Source organism: Vanellus vanellus, assembly GCF_965231255.1.
Source record: "Vanellus vanellus genome assembly, chromosome: 1".
Lineage (NCBI taxonomy): Eukaryota > Metazoa > Chordata > Aves > Charadriiformes > Charadriidae > Vanellus > Vanellus vanellus.
Genome location: NC_138905.1, coordinates 35732351 through 35748729, shown reverse-complemented (window position 1 = coordinate 35748729; position 16379 = coordinate 35732351). Strand labels below are relative to the sequence as shown.

At 38.6% G+C, this 16379-nt stretch overlaps 1 protein-coding gene across 1 annotated transcript in view; it reads left to right on the top strand.

Moving 5' to 3' along the window:
• The window catches only part of LRIG3 (leucine rich repeats and immunoglobulin like domains 3), a 43715-nt gene extending 27823 nt beyond the window's left edge, over positions 1-15892 (top strand). Inside the window, exons 9-19 of the mRNA XM_082486732.1 lie at positions 397-477; positions 1134-1205; positions 1574-1645; positions 4257-4420; positions 7875-8195; positions 8734-9015; positions 9635-10087; positions 10301-10459; positions 11535-11678; positions 11769-12044; positions 15167-15892. Of these exons, the coding sequence (XP_082342858.1) occupies positions 397-477; positions 1134-1205; positions 1574-1645; positions 4257-4420; positions 7875-8195; positions 8734-9015; positions 9635-10087; positions 10301-10459; positions 11535-11678; positions 11769-12044; positions 15167-15411 (2269 nt within the window). The 3' untranslated portion in view covers positions 15412-15892. The remainder of the gene's footprint in view (positions 1-396; positions 478-1133; positions 1206-1573; positions 1646-4256; positions 4421-7874; positions 8196-8733; positions 9016-9634; positions 10088-10300; positions 10460-11534; positions 11679-11768; positions 12045-15166) is intronic.
• Positions 15893-16379: the final 487 nt, after the last annotated feature.

Sequence of the window (16379 nt, the reverse complement as noted above, 5' to 3'; positions counted from 1 at the left end):
ACACAGGCATGAGTGTATCTTGTTTTGAAGGGGTAACAGTTGATTCCTTCCCTTCTTAGGACGCTCTTTCTTTTATGATAGTCCTGTGTCTGAATACCGTTGTAGGGGAATGTAGGTTTGTTTTCTAATTATTCTTAAAATTGTTAGGTTTGTGATCTTTTTAATTATCAGTGGAAAAAGTACTAATAGTCTTCAAAGTCTCTCAGTAAAAATTGAAATGGCTAATCAGGAAAAGCTTCTTGTACAAAACCCCCCCAAAAAAAGCTCAAACCAACAAAAAACAACCTACTAGAAAGCTTTTTTAGAAAGTTTTAAATAATACATGCTCTTGAAGTATGTAACTTGTTCTTTTTAATAGCTCACATGGTTTGATTTCTCCTCCCCCCCCTTAAACAGGGATCTGAAAAACAATGAAATATCATGGACTATTGAAGATATGAATGGTGCCTTCTCTGGCCTAGATAAACTTAAGAAGCTGTGAGTATTGCTACAATAGTTGTATCTCATCATTCCTTAAAAAAAATTAGCTTAGATTATATGTGTTTCAGGGGACAAGCCCAACACTTAATGATGTTATATTTTCCATAGCTGAAATGATTATTTTTTTTCTCCCTTACCATTTTGTTCTCTATGAAATGTTCCTTTTCTATAAAAGAAATTCCAGATTTTTCAAGTCTAACTAATCTTGAAATATTTTATATTTATGGAGCCTCTTTCTCAAAGAATGGGGGTTTCTCCTAGCAGGAAGTAATAAGTGCATATGACAAGGGCATAGTGGCAGGAGATAGTCTTTGATAAGGAAATGCAGCATCCAATGGAAGTGGCTTCATTGCATTGAAATTTTCAAATGCACATCTAGGAAATAAAAAGATGCTTATGTGTATACATTTAGAATAATCCATATCACTGAACTGTACACATTAAACATCTAAAATCATTGTAAAATCTAGATGCTTACTTAAGGGGAATAAATTACTGTCTTTTAGAGGTGAGATGTTTTGCTGCATTGAGGAAGACTGAGTGGTGAATATTAGTCGCATTTTAGAAATAAATGCCAAAAATGCAATTGTTCAGCTCAAAAAATGGTTCCATTTTATTGCATCTCTTTTGTATCATGTACTTATATTTTTCAGGATACTCCAAGGAAACAGGATTAGATCCATTACAAAGAAAGCATTTTCTGGTTTGGATGCACTGGAACACCTGTAAGTAGTAGAATTCACATTTAACCCAACACTGGAAAAAATGAATTTTGCTACTAATTGAAATAAAACTAGGACTAACAAGCTTTACTTATATCTTTGAATGAAATATACTGGTTGCTGCTTTGATCTTGAGCAGGTTCTTTTCTTTTATTTTGGAGTTATGCTGAATATGAATTTTGGAATTAAGGCAGAAAGCATTATGTATTAAGCATGCTATGAAACTCCTTAATCCCGTCTCTTTAGTTTTTGAGCTGGAGAATCCTTTGTATATCGCTAATGTAGCAAGCTATTCTTTGAGTCTTAAATACATTCAATTTCATAAATTATTCTTTCCTCCTGTAATGTTATTTTTCTTTTTTTTCCCCCAGAGATCTAAGTAACAATGCAATTATGTCAGTTCAAGGAAATGCATTTTCACAAATGAAGAAACTCAAAGAATTGTAAGTTTCTATCTAAAGACATAATCTCTATTAAATATATCTATCCATATAAATAAGAGCCTTGTAAGATGTTGCCTGATGTAGTGATAAACTCCCGCGGTAATCTCTCTGAAGTCACATAAAAAGGGTATGTCAGTGGTTTGGTTTTTGGTTTTTGTTTTTTTTTTATGTGATCGCTGTATTTCAGTGAGATAGTGTAGAATAGGAGGCGTTCATTTTCTGCTACATTTGGTGTCTAGAGTCCTTATTTTAAATTGGCTGATATCTAATAGGTATTAGATAAGGGAGACTTTGATGTAATGTGCTATAAGATCAGCAGTGCTATCACTGAGCTAAAGCTTACTGGACCAGTGAAATGCAGTGCTGTAATTCTTTTGTAAAGACCTGGTTGTCAGTGCTTGTAATTGGGTCCTGTCCTATCCTGCTACTATCCTGTAGTAGCAAAGGGGCAGATCTTCAGAGAAGTCATAAAGCGGTCACGGGGATGAATGTATTCTAGTGAGTTTGGGGTTTTTTTTGTTTTTTTTTTTCTCCTCTTACCCTCTTTTTCTGTTGGTCAATGCAGAAAAATGATGTCACTGTTCCCTGTGTTTTGAGCACAGCTAATTCTTCCTCTTGCATATATCTTATGTCTCATCTATTCATACCAGCCTTCTCTAGTCAGATCTGTTCTCCTGAGCTGCTCTGTGGATAATCTGCCAACAAACTAAAGAATAATAAAAAGATGCTGCTCTTGTCATGAGTAAAAACTACCTGGAGCTTGCCGGGAGCTTTTCATTTGCATTCTCCAGACTCCTATCAAGTATCACCCTAGCAGCTGGCACTCTACTTAATCTTGTGGTATTACTCTATGTTGGGTGCCACAGAGAAAGTAATGAGGAGCGTTGCGTATTTCATAGAATCATAGAAGAGCCCAGGTTGGAAGAGACCTCAAAAGGTCATCTGGTCCAACCTTTAATGGAAAAGGGAGCCTAGATGAGATTATCTAGTCCAGTCGTGTCTTGAAAACCTTCAGTGCTGGGGGATCCACCATGTCGCTGGGGAGGTTGTTCCAGTGTATGATTGTTCACACTGTAAAACATTTCTTTCTTGTATCTGACAATATTTGGTTCAGACTAAGTTCAGTTTGATGTTACCCATATCTTGGTGTTGTTGCAGCTGCACTAGAAAGCAGCAGCCACGCTTCTAACCCATAGCCAGGGGTTTTCTGCCTTTGCTCTTCTTTGAGTTGGATCTAGTTGTATTGCTTGATTAGTTTGCTGAATTCACTCAGCCAGCTGCAGGGCAATTGTTAGATTTGGCACAAGAGAAGCAGTGGGAGCACAGTGTTTACAGTTAGGGATTGATACAGATAATTCGAAGAGTGATCAAATGTGATGGAATGACAGGGTAATGCTGCTTCAGGAGGCCTAAGATGCTACAAGATACCAGACTCTAAATTCTTCAATGAAATAATTATTCAGGATTTGTCGGAGTCTTTTTCTGTCCTTTTCTTGAAACACCTGATAGACATCCATTATGTCTGAGGAAGATGTAGACAGGTGGTAGAAAGTACTTTCCCAGAAGTAAGATTATTTAGTATAAATTCCCATCTAGTAATTTTATTCTGAGGCCCCTAGAGAGTAAGTCTGAAAATAATGACAGATACCCACTGCATCAGGGTAGTAAAAAATGCTGTGGTTTCTCTGCCTCTTAAGAATAACAAGAATGCCCCTTGAACTTCAGTGAAAGATGACCTGTTTCATCTCAACGTGAACTGGTGAGCTGGCATCCCTAGGTTTTATCCATACAGTGTTAGTGTGAGAAAAGAACACAGAGAGACTTCCTTTTCTTCACAAAAAAATCAAGAATTGGTATTTCTTCATTTATCTTTAAAGCTGTTTCTCTCCTTGGATCCATAAATTATTTTTGCTTTTCCTCCAAGAATAGGTAAGATTTGAAGAGAGGAATTTTATTACTGTGTTTTTTAATGTTTTTTAAGGGTTATTCTAAGTTTTCAGCCAAAACTGAGAACTATTTCTACTTCAACCCCTGATTCTAGATACTTCACAAAATATCCCTTTGCTTTCTTATTGTTTCTTCCCCTCTGTGAATGTAGCTATTCGCATAGGGTAGGTAAGCTGATAATTAGTTCTGTCTGCACTTGTTATGTCGACACCTGACTAGTCTTCATCTCCCTGCTCCCCTTTTTAAATATCTTCCCCAAGATAAATTCTGACTGAAAGAGAAATGAAGGAATGAAATTCTCTCAGAAGGTTTTGATGTTAGCTTCCAGAGCGCCTCCCTTCTGGTCTGTTCTCCTACCTGCCCATTCTGTGTGTCCTACTGCTGACTGTAGGTTTGTTCCCAAGTCACTGCAAACGTGCCTGACTGCCTGGACTCCTATTTGTAGCAGAAGCTGGGAGTTCAGGATAACATCTGCTTTGTAGAATGTAGGAGTCACGACAAGGGTGTCACCACATCTGAGCTAAATAATATTGCTGTATTTCTCTTATTGTATATGTATTTAGCCTAAAAATTTAGTTTTGTTACTGACGTGTGCTCATACAGATCTGTATTGCAAACAGAAAAAACAAGCAAACAGGCCTTGAATGTAATTGCTTTTTCTTAGGCACTTAAACACGTCGAGTCTCTTGTGTGACTGCCAGTTAAAATGGCTGCCACAGTGGATGTCAGAGAACAACTTTCAGAGCTTTGTAAATGCCAGTTGTGCCCATCCTCAGCTGCTAAAAGGGACAAGTATTTTTGCTGTCAGCCTGGATGTTTTTGTCTGTGGTGAGTATAGCCTCTACTCCTCATTCCATAGAACAAATTTTGCTGAATGCATTGATTTTTGTTGTGGTTTCTTTGATATGTTTTGGATTCTCTAATGAAATGGAGAGGGTTTAATATTTGTTAACATTTCTTTCTCTGTTCCCAAACTGTGATGTAGATACTCAAAGTTTGTGGTTGTGTACAAGATGGGGAGTGGTGGTTTTCTGACTTTTGTTTCACGTACAGCTTGCTTACAAGTACATAGCATAGCATGGAAAGGAAAGCCGAATAGTTTGTGGTGGTAAATGTATATGCCTCTAGATTTAAAAGATGGATATTGTTTAGATAACCATCATTTTTAAGTGAGACATATTTTGGCAAAGTAAAGATGCAGTTTTTGCTTTTGATTATTTGTAAATTATTTTCATACTTCATCAGTCTTGAGGTTATTCCAGAGTTGAGAAAATTTGAAGGTGAAATAGCCATACTGGCCTCAGCTCTGACCTTTTTTTGCGTGCGCTTGTTGTCTACTTCAAAAATTATATGGACCGTGTAAGTTACTGCCTGTATATAAACTGTATTTTAAAACATCTGATTACCACAGTTATACTACTGATATTTTATATTTTAGTACACCAGATATTTTTACTTTAAGACATGAGAATTTGAGGTGATAGGATCCTCCTTAAAAATAAAATTTCTCTATCTGTGTTTAGTAACATTCACTATTACCTGTATGTTATGTTCTCTATTTAAAGCAAAGTGAAGCTAAGCATTCAGAGTAAAGATGTGTGTTTGAGTACTCTGATACATCTGATATATGAACTGGGAACTTTGAAAATACCAGGAAATTAAAAGCTAACTGGATTTCATGTATTTTTACATTTTATTTTTCTTAGTAAAGACAGTTCAAACTATCTATTCTTTGGTGACAAACTATATTTGTCTTCTCAGTAACTTTCCTGTCATAGCAAATAGGACTGCTTAATTTTTACTGTTGCCACTCATACATTTTTATCAGTTGCAAAGCAGGCTCAGAATGTACAATGGTGTACAAAAATGTTGTTTCCTCCTTTCCTATTAGCAGTCAAATGATTAATATATTAATGTTAAATAATGAGTAGATGGTGCGTAATCTAGGTACTGCTGAAAAGGAGAAGTTGACATAGTACAAGAAATTACAGATTGCTTGATAGCTAATGGAGTATATATGAAATATAGTTCTTTATTTGTGAGAAACTCATTCTGGCAAGAAATTAAATCTGGGGATTTAAATATATATCTCTTATTTGTTAAATCATGGGGGATTGTGATCTTTTATCTGCTGAATGACATTTTTAATGAATTAATTTCAAACCCTTAAAGATATATTAGCAAAAAGGGATGTACTAAAAGTTGTTACATTTAATATGTAAAGTAATTGTCATGCAGAAGTAACTAGAATCTCTTTAATACAATCAGTGAGTGTTTCACTGTTAATTAAATCTTCAAAGTGTGCCATCACTAGATGTTGGGGTGGATACACTTGTCTTACAAGTTTACAATGGCCACTTTTGCTTTCATAGTATTTTCAAAGAGTGTGTTAAGTCCTGTCCGAATTTAAAATAAATAATCTATTACATATAATTTATATGAGTGTATAAGTCATTCAAATCATGCCAAGCTACTTTTTTGAAAATAGCTGGGAGATGGGAGGGGAATCATCCTAAATTTTTTAAAGGAAAGCACGTGCTAGGCGAGGGTTCATATCTGTGAAACAAAAACAAAACAAAACAAAATCTCTGTAATTTGGGTTTCTTAAGATCTTGTCTTTCAAACTGAAATAAATCACGAGACATTCCTGTACTAAAGACAACTGTGGAAGACCTGTATTAAATACTTCAAGTTAACATAGCTATGCTTAAAGATTACCATCTAGGTAATGAATAGTTTGCTTTCTGTTACGTAGTAACCAAGTGGCTTCTATAAAATGAGAAATACATTTCTCAGAGAGAGTGTATGCATCTGTGTGTATATGTGTTTATGTATCTGTGTCTGTATGTGTGCATTTCTGTGATACATGTATTCAAATACACTCAAATTATTCTGTTCTGACGAAACACATTGCTAGTCTTATTCTTCTAGAGTGTTCTTCTGTATTCTGTAGTATCTGCTTAAGTGACCTTTTCATTCCCCCCTCCTGCCAAATAATTAAGATTTAAAAATATTTTATTATTCTATTGATAGTACAACTAAAACAGAATAAAGTAGGTTCTCTTGTCCTTTCACAAGGCTAATTTAAGTATTTCCAAGTTTTACTTAGTTATCCCCATGCAACGTCAGTGAAAGTATCAGCTCAATTTGCAAATGGTATAGTTTGTCATGGAGGATTTAAGGCATGGGTATGAAGCTTGAAAACCAAATGGCCTGGGAGATTCTGAAGGCCCATGCTCAGGGTCCCAGATCCGGGGATCCATGTTGCCCTGACACACATCTCCAGACTTGCAAGTGTTCTTGCAGGCAGCTTGAGTTCAGGCTACCTGCACGTCTCATTTTATTTTGTAATATGCAGCATGGAGGTTCTTCGAGGAAATAACGCTTTGACCCTGGTATGTTGTTTCCAAACAAATGACACATAGGGAGGCAAAGCAGCTAGGTAAGACCTGACTCTGCAGCGGAAGCGGAGTGTTTGGGGCCCAGGGCTTTTCCTGCAGTGCCTGTGAAGTTTTGGGCCCTTGTTGATGTTAGCGGGTAGGTGACATCTTGAAAGTTGGGAATATGCTAAGGCTTTTGCTTTTGGGAGACCAAGCATCTAATTACCCATTCCTTTTGTACATGCAATTGACAGAATAAAGAATTCAGAAGTCAACTAATTTTGTAAACTCACAAAATGGCACTTTGAAGGTAGCTTTCCAATAGTAAAGGGATCGCCAGAAACTAATATCTTGAAATTCTTGTGTCCTGCCCTTCAGCACTGCTGTGTTTGTAAGGTGGACCCAGCCACAAATCACTGGAATAGCGACTTCTGTACATGATTGTTTTTTGTGGATTTGGGGAAAACCCTTGACTTCAACTTGCAGTTTTTGATGACAGAAGAACTATGCTTTCAATAAAGAAAAACTCACAGCAGCCTGAGGTGTTGTAAAGATGAAGGGTAGGCTGCATGGCTGACATTCAGAATAGTTCTTACAGATGTCAGGGGGTAGTTCTGTCCTCTTTAGTGCTTCTGTTGAACAAACTGTACACACAGTCTGCTTTCAAATGTGCTTTCTGTTCAATAAGAGATGACTTGGCACAATAAACTCATAAATATGGGATCTTTAAATGCCCTAAGGCTAGTGAAATTTAAAGTGAAAGCATTGTGTATCCATTTTATAAATAGTTATCTGCCTCTTCTCTCAAACTTATAAAACAAGGCTTTCGGATGCTTTCTGAAAAGAGTCCTCGGGCTTCACATTTATTTTTTTCTCTTTTTCTTTTTCTCCTTTCTGTGCAGATGATTTCCCTAAACCACAGATCACTGTCCAGCCAGAAACCCAGTCAGCAATCAAAGGCTCCAATTTGAGTTTTGTATGTTCAGCAGCCAGCAGCAGTGATTCCCCAATGACTTTTGCATGGAAGAAAGACAATGAATTACTGCAAGATGCTGAAATGGAGAATTATGCACACCTCCGGTCACAGGGTGGTGAAGTGATGGAGTACACTACCATCCTTCGACTGCGCAATGTTGAATTCAGTAATGAAGGGAAATACCAGTGTGTTATTTCAAATCACTTTGGTTCATCCTACTCTGTCAAAGCCAAACTTACAGTAAACAGTAAGTATGTTACTTTTTGCTTGTGGACCTAATGTAGAATGATTTTAATCAAGATATATACATACAGTTTTTTCCATTCTCATTTGCATCTTTTAGAAGATCCCTTAGTAAGATGAGATAATTTATTAAAATGTATCTAGTTCCAAAGTTACCATTTGGTTTTACATCTGGCCTCATTGTGCTGAACCATAGTATATGAAAAAACAAATAACAGACCCAATTCGTAGTAAGTCTGACAAAATCTGTGTAACAAGATGGGAAAACGTTAATCTTTTCTTTTTACAGGAGGTAAGCGTACACTCTGTTCCAAGGTACTATGGAAAGGTCATGTTAGGAGGCTTAGCATAAATAAGATTTTGATCTAGGTGGTCTCATATACTTCACAGCCCCCTCCCTTTCTCTTTGCTGGCTACTGGTAGGTTTAGGTTGTATACTTCTCCTGCATTTTTAGGTCCAAGAAGGGTGTTAAGAATATGCTGTGCAAAAAAGGAAAAGTACATTTCATTTATTTATTTTGGTGTCACTAACTTTTCTTTAGTGCTGCCTTCATTTACAAAGATCCCCATGGACTTAACCATTCGTGCGGGGGCAATGGCACGTTTGGAATGTGCTGCAGTTGGGCATCCCGTCCCACAGATTGCTTGGCAGAAGGATGGTGGAACAGATTTTCCTGCAGCACGCAAAAGACGCATGCATGTCATGCCTGAAGATGACGTGTTCTTCATTGTTGATGTAAAGATCGAGGACACAGGCGTCTATAGCTGTACAGCTCAAAACACTGCTGGAAGCATTTCAGCTAATGCAACATTAACAGTACTAGGTAAGACATAGGCAATCCTTGATGGCATAATCTCCTTGAGCAGAACTATTGCTGAGTGCTCTTAAAATCATCAGCTGATTAAAAATAGCATTGTTATGAAAGTGCTGTATAGAAATAAAAATACTCTGCAATAATTTGTGTTGACACATAGTTACAGATTAGAAATATGTACTCTGGCACACAAGCACTATTAGAATGCAAAATAATAAAAGTTAGTTATGTTTCTCAGTGTGTACAGAATATCTGATATGCAGGGGATAAAAAAAAAAAAGGGGGGGGGCTGTTATTTTTGTTTAGAGACAGGAGATTTTGTTTTACTTCTGATTTCCTGACATTTTGTTAACAACTTTTAGTCTAGTTCTCTGCAATCTTGAGCATGTATGATTTGGCCTTTTTACCTTCTAAGGTAATCAAGCGTATAGATCTGATCAATTGACAAGTAAACTGTAGGCTCTAAGTTCAAATTCCTTGAATGTGTTTTTTCTGAGAATGAGAGTAAGCTTCATTAGGCCTTACTGATGCATTTAATTTAGCTTTTCCTCTTGAGCTGTGAAGGAAAGGGACATGTTCCCATTCTTGCAAGGTCATTTATAATATATGGCTCATGCTTCCTTTTCAGAAACACCATCGTTTTTGCGGCCTTTGCTGGATCGAACTGTAACAAAAGGTGAAACTGCAGTCTTGCAGTGTATTGCTGGTGGTAGCCCTCCACCCCGACTGAACTGGACTAAGGATGACAGCCCTCTCGTGGTAACGGAAAGACATTTCTTTGCTGCCGGCAATCAGTTACTAATTATTGTGGATACAGATGTAGAAGACGCTGGGAAATACACATGTGAAATGTCTAATACACTTGGAACGGAACGGGGCAACATCCGCCTTAATGTAATTCCTACTCCCACCTGTGATTCTCCTCAAAACATTGCCCCATCACTTGATGATGATGGATGGGCCACAGTTGGCATTGTGATCATAGCTGTGGTTTGCTGTGTGGTGGGTACTTCCTTGGTGTGGGTGGTCATCATCTACCACACCAGAAGGAGAAATGAAGATTGCAGCATCACAAATACAGGTTTGTAAACTAAAGGTTTGCCTTGGAAAGGAAAAAAAAAATGTTGGTGGTTGCTTTGTGATGACTTTATTGTAGGAACATTTGTGTACTTTGACTCAGAGTCAGAAGGGTGAATTGCTTGTTACCTTCAGCACTTTGCTGACAAGCTTAAAAATGTTTCTACAAACTCTAAAGTATGCTGATGGCTTTGTTGTGTGTTTTGCTTCCCCACAGATGAAACAAATTTGCCTGCTGACATTCCAAGCTACCTGTCATCCCAGGGGACACTGGCTGAAAGGCAGGATGGTTATGGTTCATCTGAAAATGGCAGTCATCATCAGTTCCTCACATCTTCCATGGGAGGGTATTTCTTGCAGCAGAGGGACAGTAATGGTAGGTGTCAAACGCTAAGCAAATTTTCCATGTTGCTTGAGTAGCTGCAGTTTGACTATTGTCTTTCTAACTAATAGAAATAACACTTAAGAAACATCTTCACTGAAGTTTGGGAGTGTGCGAAACATTGCTTAGTATTGCTTCAACGAGATAATAGCGGAAACTTGGTTCTGTTCATCCAAATGACATTATGGTTTTGCTTAAATCATGTTTTTCTCTAGTTTCAAGGGTAAACTTGGAACTGACCACATTTCCAAAACAACTGTCCAAAAGGACTTAGAACAGCATGTCTTCCTCTGTTACAGCTTGAAAAGGATGCCTGTAATGGAACGCAAGGGTGGGTGGTAAAACCAACATAACTTTAATATAGTATAGCTGATTAAACTTTCTTGCTGGAAAGTCATTAAAGTCAGGGTGAATAAAGGATTTGAGGTGACTGCAAGTTAAAAGCTGCAATACTTAATATTTATACATCTGGGTCCTGAAAATTCAGAACATACTTGGGTTAAGGAGGAAAAAGTGCCTTGCTGGGAAGGGATTGGGGTCGAGGTACTGTAAGGAGTTGGGGCAGGTGGGAATTGAACAGTGGTGAGATAGTCTGTGGTTCTTGCTCCACAAAGAGGCTGCTCCTCTCACTACCCTGCCACTGCAGAACTATGTCCACCAGTTTCGGGAACCATTGAGCTGAAAGTCAGGATAGCTGTTCAAGCAACCAGTGACTCCCTCAGACTCTTCCACTCATGACTTTGTTGTTAGCATTCTGTGCTCCAAAAAAGCATAAACCTGGCTTCCAGTGCTTTAGGGGAAGGAAGTCCCTGGTTCTGATCCCTGTGATTGGGTTTGTTCTGTTATCCAGGGACTGAAGCAAAGTGTGACACGTTCTCTGTCAAGCTAATTAACTGAACACTTGCTAGAATTGGAGTTCTTATTAAAAGGTTGGCTTAAGCAAACTCTAAATACAGTATGAAATTTAGTTGAACGGACGAGGTTCTTAAAAGAACAAAACTTACTCAGGAAACCTTAAGTTGAAGCTTAAGAAAAAAACATATGCTGACATGTCAATTTTATTTTTAAGGTATTTGCCATCCGGATAACGGCAGTGAAACAGACTTGGAGGGTGTTGCAGATCCATTCCTGTGCCACTATCTGGGGACTTCAGGGACTTTGTATTTAAAAGGGAACACATACAGCTCTGAGGCCTTTGAAGCATACAGTGCAAGTAGGTTTGGGGACAGAGGGAGACTTTTAGTCCTAATTTGATCTTGTGCTATGATAAATCTGTGTAAAAACAATTTTGCATTTTCCTTAGGTTGCAGCCCTGACCAAAGAACAGCATGCCTGGACCCTTATGAGTCTGGATATTTAAGGAAAAAGGAAAGCTATCAATACTCACCTCCACTGGAAGATCCCTTTGATCAGTGCGTTGGCATAATTGGGATGCAGGCTACAAGTAGCAAATTGATTAACTCCATTTATACTCAAAGTGAAGGAACTGGAATTAAAAGCAGAAGTCTAAACTCGGACACATTTGATTTAAACAGAAGTTTGGAACCCTCATCTATTATCAGTAACAGCACTTTCATGGGTATGTTCTACCTATTGTTTTTTATTCAGGCTGCTGGTGTTCTTGCTTCCTACTTCCAACACTAAGAAAAACTGACTTCTCAGCTTTTTCTTTACCACTCCTAATAGGATTAATTCTGTAGTAGTGTTTCGATGTTCATATAGCTGGTGGTGTGAAAAAAAATAATTTTGTGCAATTTTGCACAGGCTTCCTTTTGCGGGTGTCTGTGAATTTAGTAAGATAATACAGCATGTTGTAAACAAATACTTTAGAAAGGAGCAGAGGAGAGACAGGAAGTAGCTGAGGAAAGGCAGTTTGAGGGTCATCCATGACTTTTTGCATGTGTTCTTGTCTTTTTGTTGTCTTCCCCCTTCTTCCTCCCTGAGTAACTTTCAATACTGCAGCATCTATTTTTTTTAAGGCTCACACAACTGAACTGTACACATAGGCTCACTCTCTACTGCAGTGCATGAGGACAGTTGGATGTCCCAGAACTCAGGGTACCCTCTGGATCCTATTGGCAGTTAGCCAGGAGATGGGCCCTATCCTGTGTTACAAAGGGTCCAGCTTGGGGCTTGGTCAGAAGCAGAAGCGATACACATCAAAGGAGTCCTTAGGTCAAATGTGGCAGTCCGGTGAGGTGGTTCACCTCTGGGTGTAACTGTGAGCCCTCTTCTGCTTCTTGGGAAACCTGACTTCTAAGGACCATTGGATACGATGTCCCAAATGTTTAAAGGTCACGAACAGAAAAGTGATTACAGTAAAACTGAGTAATGAGCGTATTTAGATTACCAGGAGATCTTAATAGCTCATGCTTACATAAAAATCTCATCAGTGGTGTGATTCTTATCTTTTATCTTAATATAGCTGGCAGATTTCCATAAATGTTAAGATACTTACTTAAATACACCTTAACAAACTCCAGGCATACCAGAAGTTTTGCCTGACAGGCAAAATGTGTGCGAGGTCCCAGGAGGGCTCAGGGCAGGTGGGGAGACTTGAACTCCAGTGTATGAGGATATATTGTATAACAGAGTGAGCCAGAACTATTTACCTGTCAAAGTAAGGCACTGTGGAAAAATGCCCTCTCTACCCCTCCTTTGTCTTCTTTTTTCATGGTGTCTATGACAAAAGAGTTTGTCATGGTTTAACTGGACAGAGTTCCTGAAGCTTAATTCAGGGTTTACAATTTTAATCCAGATTGCAGGGAGAGGTAGGGGGAAAGAGAAAAGCATTGCTTTACCTTTGAAGCTCCCTAAATTTTGGGTGTTGGTTTGGTTGGTTAGTTGAAAATGCCTATGAACTCACATACAGCTTTCATCCCTGTGACATCTGAGTGCCACGTGCAGCCCTGGTACCATGGATTGTCTCCCAGCTGGTGTGTCAGGCATGGTTGGTCAAGTCCTGGGTCTGCTGGCTCTGCAAGAGGACATGGGGGAATGTGCATCAGTGGGCTCTTTGTTCTCAGGGGGTGGGGAGGGAGATACAAGCTCTGAAGTTTTCCCCATTCGAAAGCCAGATGTTTGGACTGTAAAACATTGCAGATGCCATGGGCCTACACATGTTCTCCTGGCTGCCTGCCACTGTTGCCGTGGTGGGACTGTGCAGATAGGGCTTTACCACATGTCTTCTGCAGAAAGTAGTTCTGCTGTACGTGGATATATCCAGGAGTTAATGCAACCTTGAGGGCTCATATTCCCCTTTCTGCCCTGAAAATCTATGCAGAGCTAGCTTTTCTTGTCAGTTCTCTGAGCTACTACCCACCCAAGGTGCATCATAATTGCCTTGGACGCTTCATAGTTGTTAGCACTCTTCACTCAAAGAGCCTATGGTTAGATCTTGGAGGTGGTAGCTGTAGAAGTCTTGATATATTTCTTGTCTTCAGTTGTGGATTCATTTCTTCAGTGTCATTGTTCAAATTCAGCCCCCTTTTGCTTGTACAATCACCATGAAGAAGGCAGCTGGCATTAACATCAGTGTTAATGCATGACCCAGAAAGTTCACAGCTTGGATTTTTTTTTTTTAAAGACAGGATTCATTTGTATCTTTGGTGCTGTGAGGTATATCCTTTCATATTGTGTCAGGAGCAAAATTGCTCTGCAAATCATTGATGCAAATATGGACCTTATCCAAATACATTTTTAGTAACTTCTCAGATTACAGTTTTACTTGAAACCTTTGCTTCTAGCGACTAAGCAAACCTAGAAGTATGGCTTTTTGGGTGCAAAATTCATTAATGATTGTAGTGGTAAGTTATTAATAAAAACTGAATTCTTCCACATCAGTCCGTGGCACGCTGTCCTCTGAATATAAGTCTTTTGAGTGTCACTTACAGACACTACAACTTGTAACATCCATATCGTTCTTCAGCGAAAAAAGAGAAGTCTCTTGCAGAGGGGTTGACGCTAACACCTTCCCCATGGTGAAGAGTGACAGGTACACTAATTATTTTCTGGCTAGTGAATCCAGATAGTTATTAATAAAGATTCAACTGAAATGCCAAATTTTCTTTGGTCTACATCTGTTCTAGCCAGTTGTGGGCAGAGATGAACATGTGTGAATGGAGAATTTGGCTGGCGGGACCTTTATTATTAATGGGAGATGCTAGCCAGAAAAAGATTGTTTTGGCATTCCGATTGCACAGTGGGAGGACATGTACAGGGTTATGCAATGTTGGGTATTTTCTTATTTATTTATTTATTTATTTTTATTTTTGCTGAACTGCACAGCAGATTTCATGTGCCATTTGGTCACCGAAGAACAACACAGGACACTGTTCTGACTTTCGCATTAGAAAGTGTCTTGTGATGTTCACAGTTTGGTCAGCGTGCTCGCTTCCCCCCTCAGCACCCTCCCAAAAGAAAAATGGGCATGGGAGTAGTCGTAAAAACAAAAGTAATGAAGTTGTGTGTGGCTACACATTTACTTTGGAAATGTTTTTAATGTCTCAGGCAGCAGAATCTTACCTTATGCTTGTGATCAAGCGTGTGTCTTTTAAGGGGTAAAATAACAGTGAAGTAAAATCTAACTTCGGTGAACTTTTGCTTGTGTTGATCCGTGGCTTGCATTCTAATGCACAGCCCTTAGTGAAACACAAAACTTAGCAGCAGTAAGTCTGTACTTACTCACTTACTGTCTTTCAGGAACATTTGGAAAGCCTTTATGGAGGCCTCAGCTGGACTCTCTTTCAAGTTGTAGACAGCCAGCAAATTGCCAACCAAAAACCTCCCATAATAATCCTCATGCCTCACTGGACTTCGATGCAGAGGCAGATGAAGATGGAAAGGAAAGGACAGTTTCTAGAGGAGAAAACAGCATTTATACTTACAAACAGTCCTTTGAAAACTTTAGGACTTTGGCTTTCCAATCCTCTGATTTGGATACATAGCTCCTTTTGGACCTGCCATTGATTTCTGGAACCAAAGAAATACTTTGACGTACTACTACCTCAGTGTGGAATTTTATTTAAAAAGGGAATAAGGAAAGGAAGAAGGGAAGAAAGAAACGACGTGATGCTATGAATTCAGAACAAATAAATGCATTTTTATTCAAATAAAGCGTAATTGCCAAAATGCTCTACGTTTTTATACAGGGAAAACATTCCTTATAAAAATACTATATTTCTAATAATTTTATAGCTTTGTTTTATGCAAATAATATCTTTTGTAAATTAACGGTGTAAATAATACAGCATATGTATTTCTATGTCAGACTTCATTTTATTGAAATGAGTAGTAATCATTCTAATTTTGTACTGTTATTTGTACCTTTTTACAAATGGAAACTCCATGCTGTTTGCAGGTATCATGCATCTTATTTGCACATTACTTTTAATAAAATATGCTGCCATGTGGTCTCTGACCCACATTAGCGTAGGAAGAATGAAACGCGTGAATTATGTTTATAGATGGAGGAATGCTGCATATGTAGGTGCCTTCTGTTGCATGTCTGCACCTTTATTTGACTAAAACTTGTATCTCTGGATTTACTATGTCAGCTTCTAAGAGCGGGTGTGGTCCTGACCTAACTGCTGGTGGCTGGTAAGGTGGGTTGAAGCTATTTGTGCCAAAATAAGTACGCGAGTCTTCCACTTTGTGAATTCCTACCATCAGATGTATGTGCACATGTTCTCAGTTTTCACGCATGCAAGGCTGTAGTGCCAACAGTCTGCCCATGACCGTGCGCAAATAATGTGCGTGCATCTGGTGGAGGGTATGCACAGTAGATGCACAAATTCCGTATCAAGCTGTTTAGTAAAAGAAGAAAAAAGGCACTGGATGTCTACCCGGTAGCATCACTCTTTTCTAAGTGGCTTAGTGTTAAGTATTTGCCAAATATTCAGTGCATGCTGAAGTC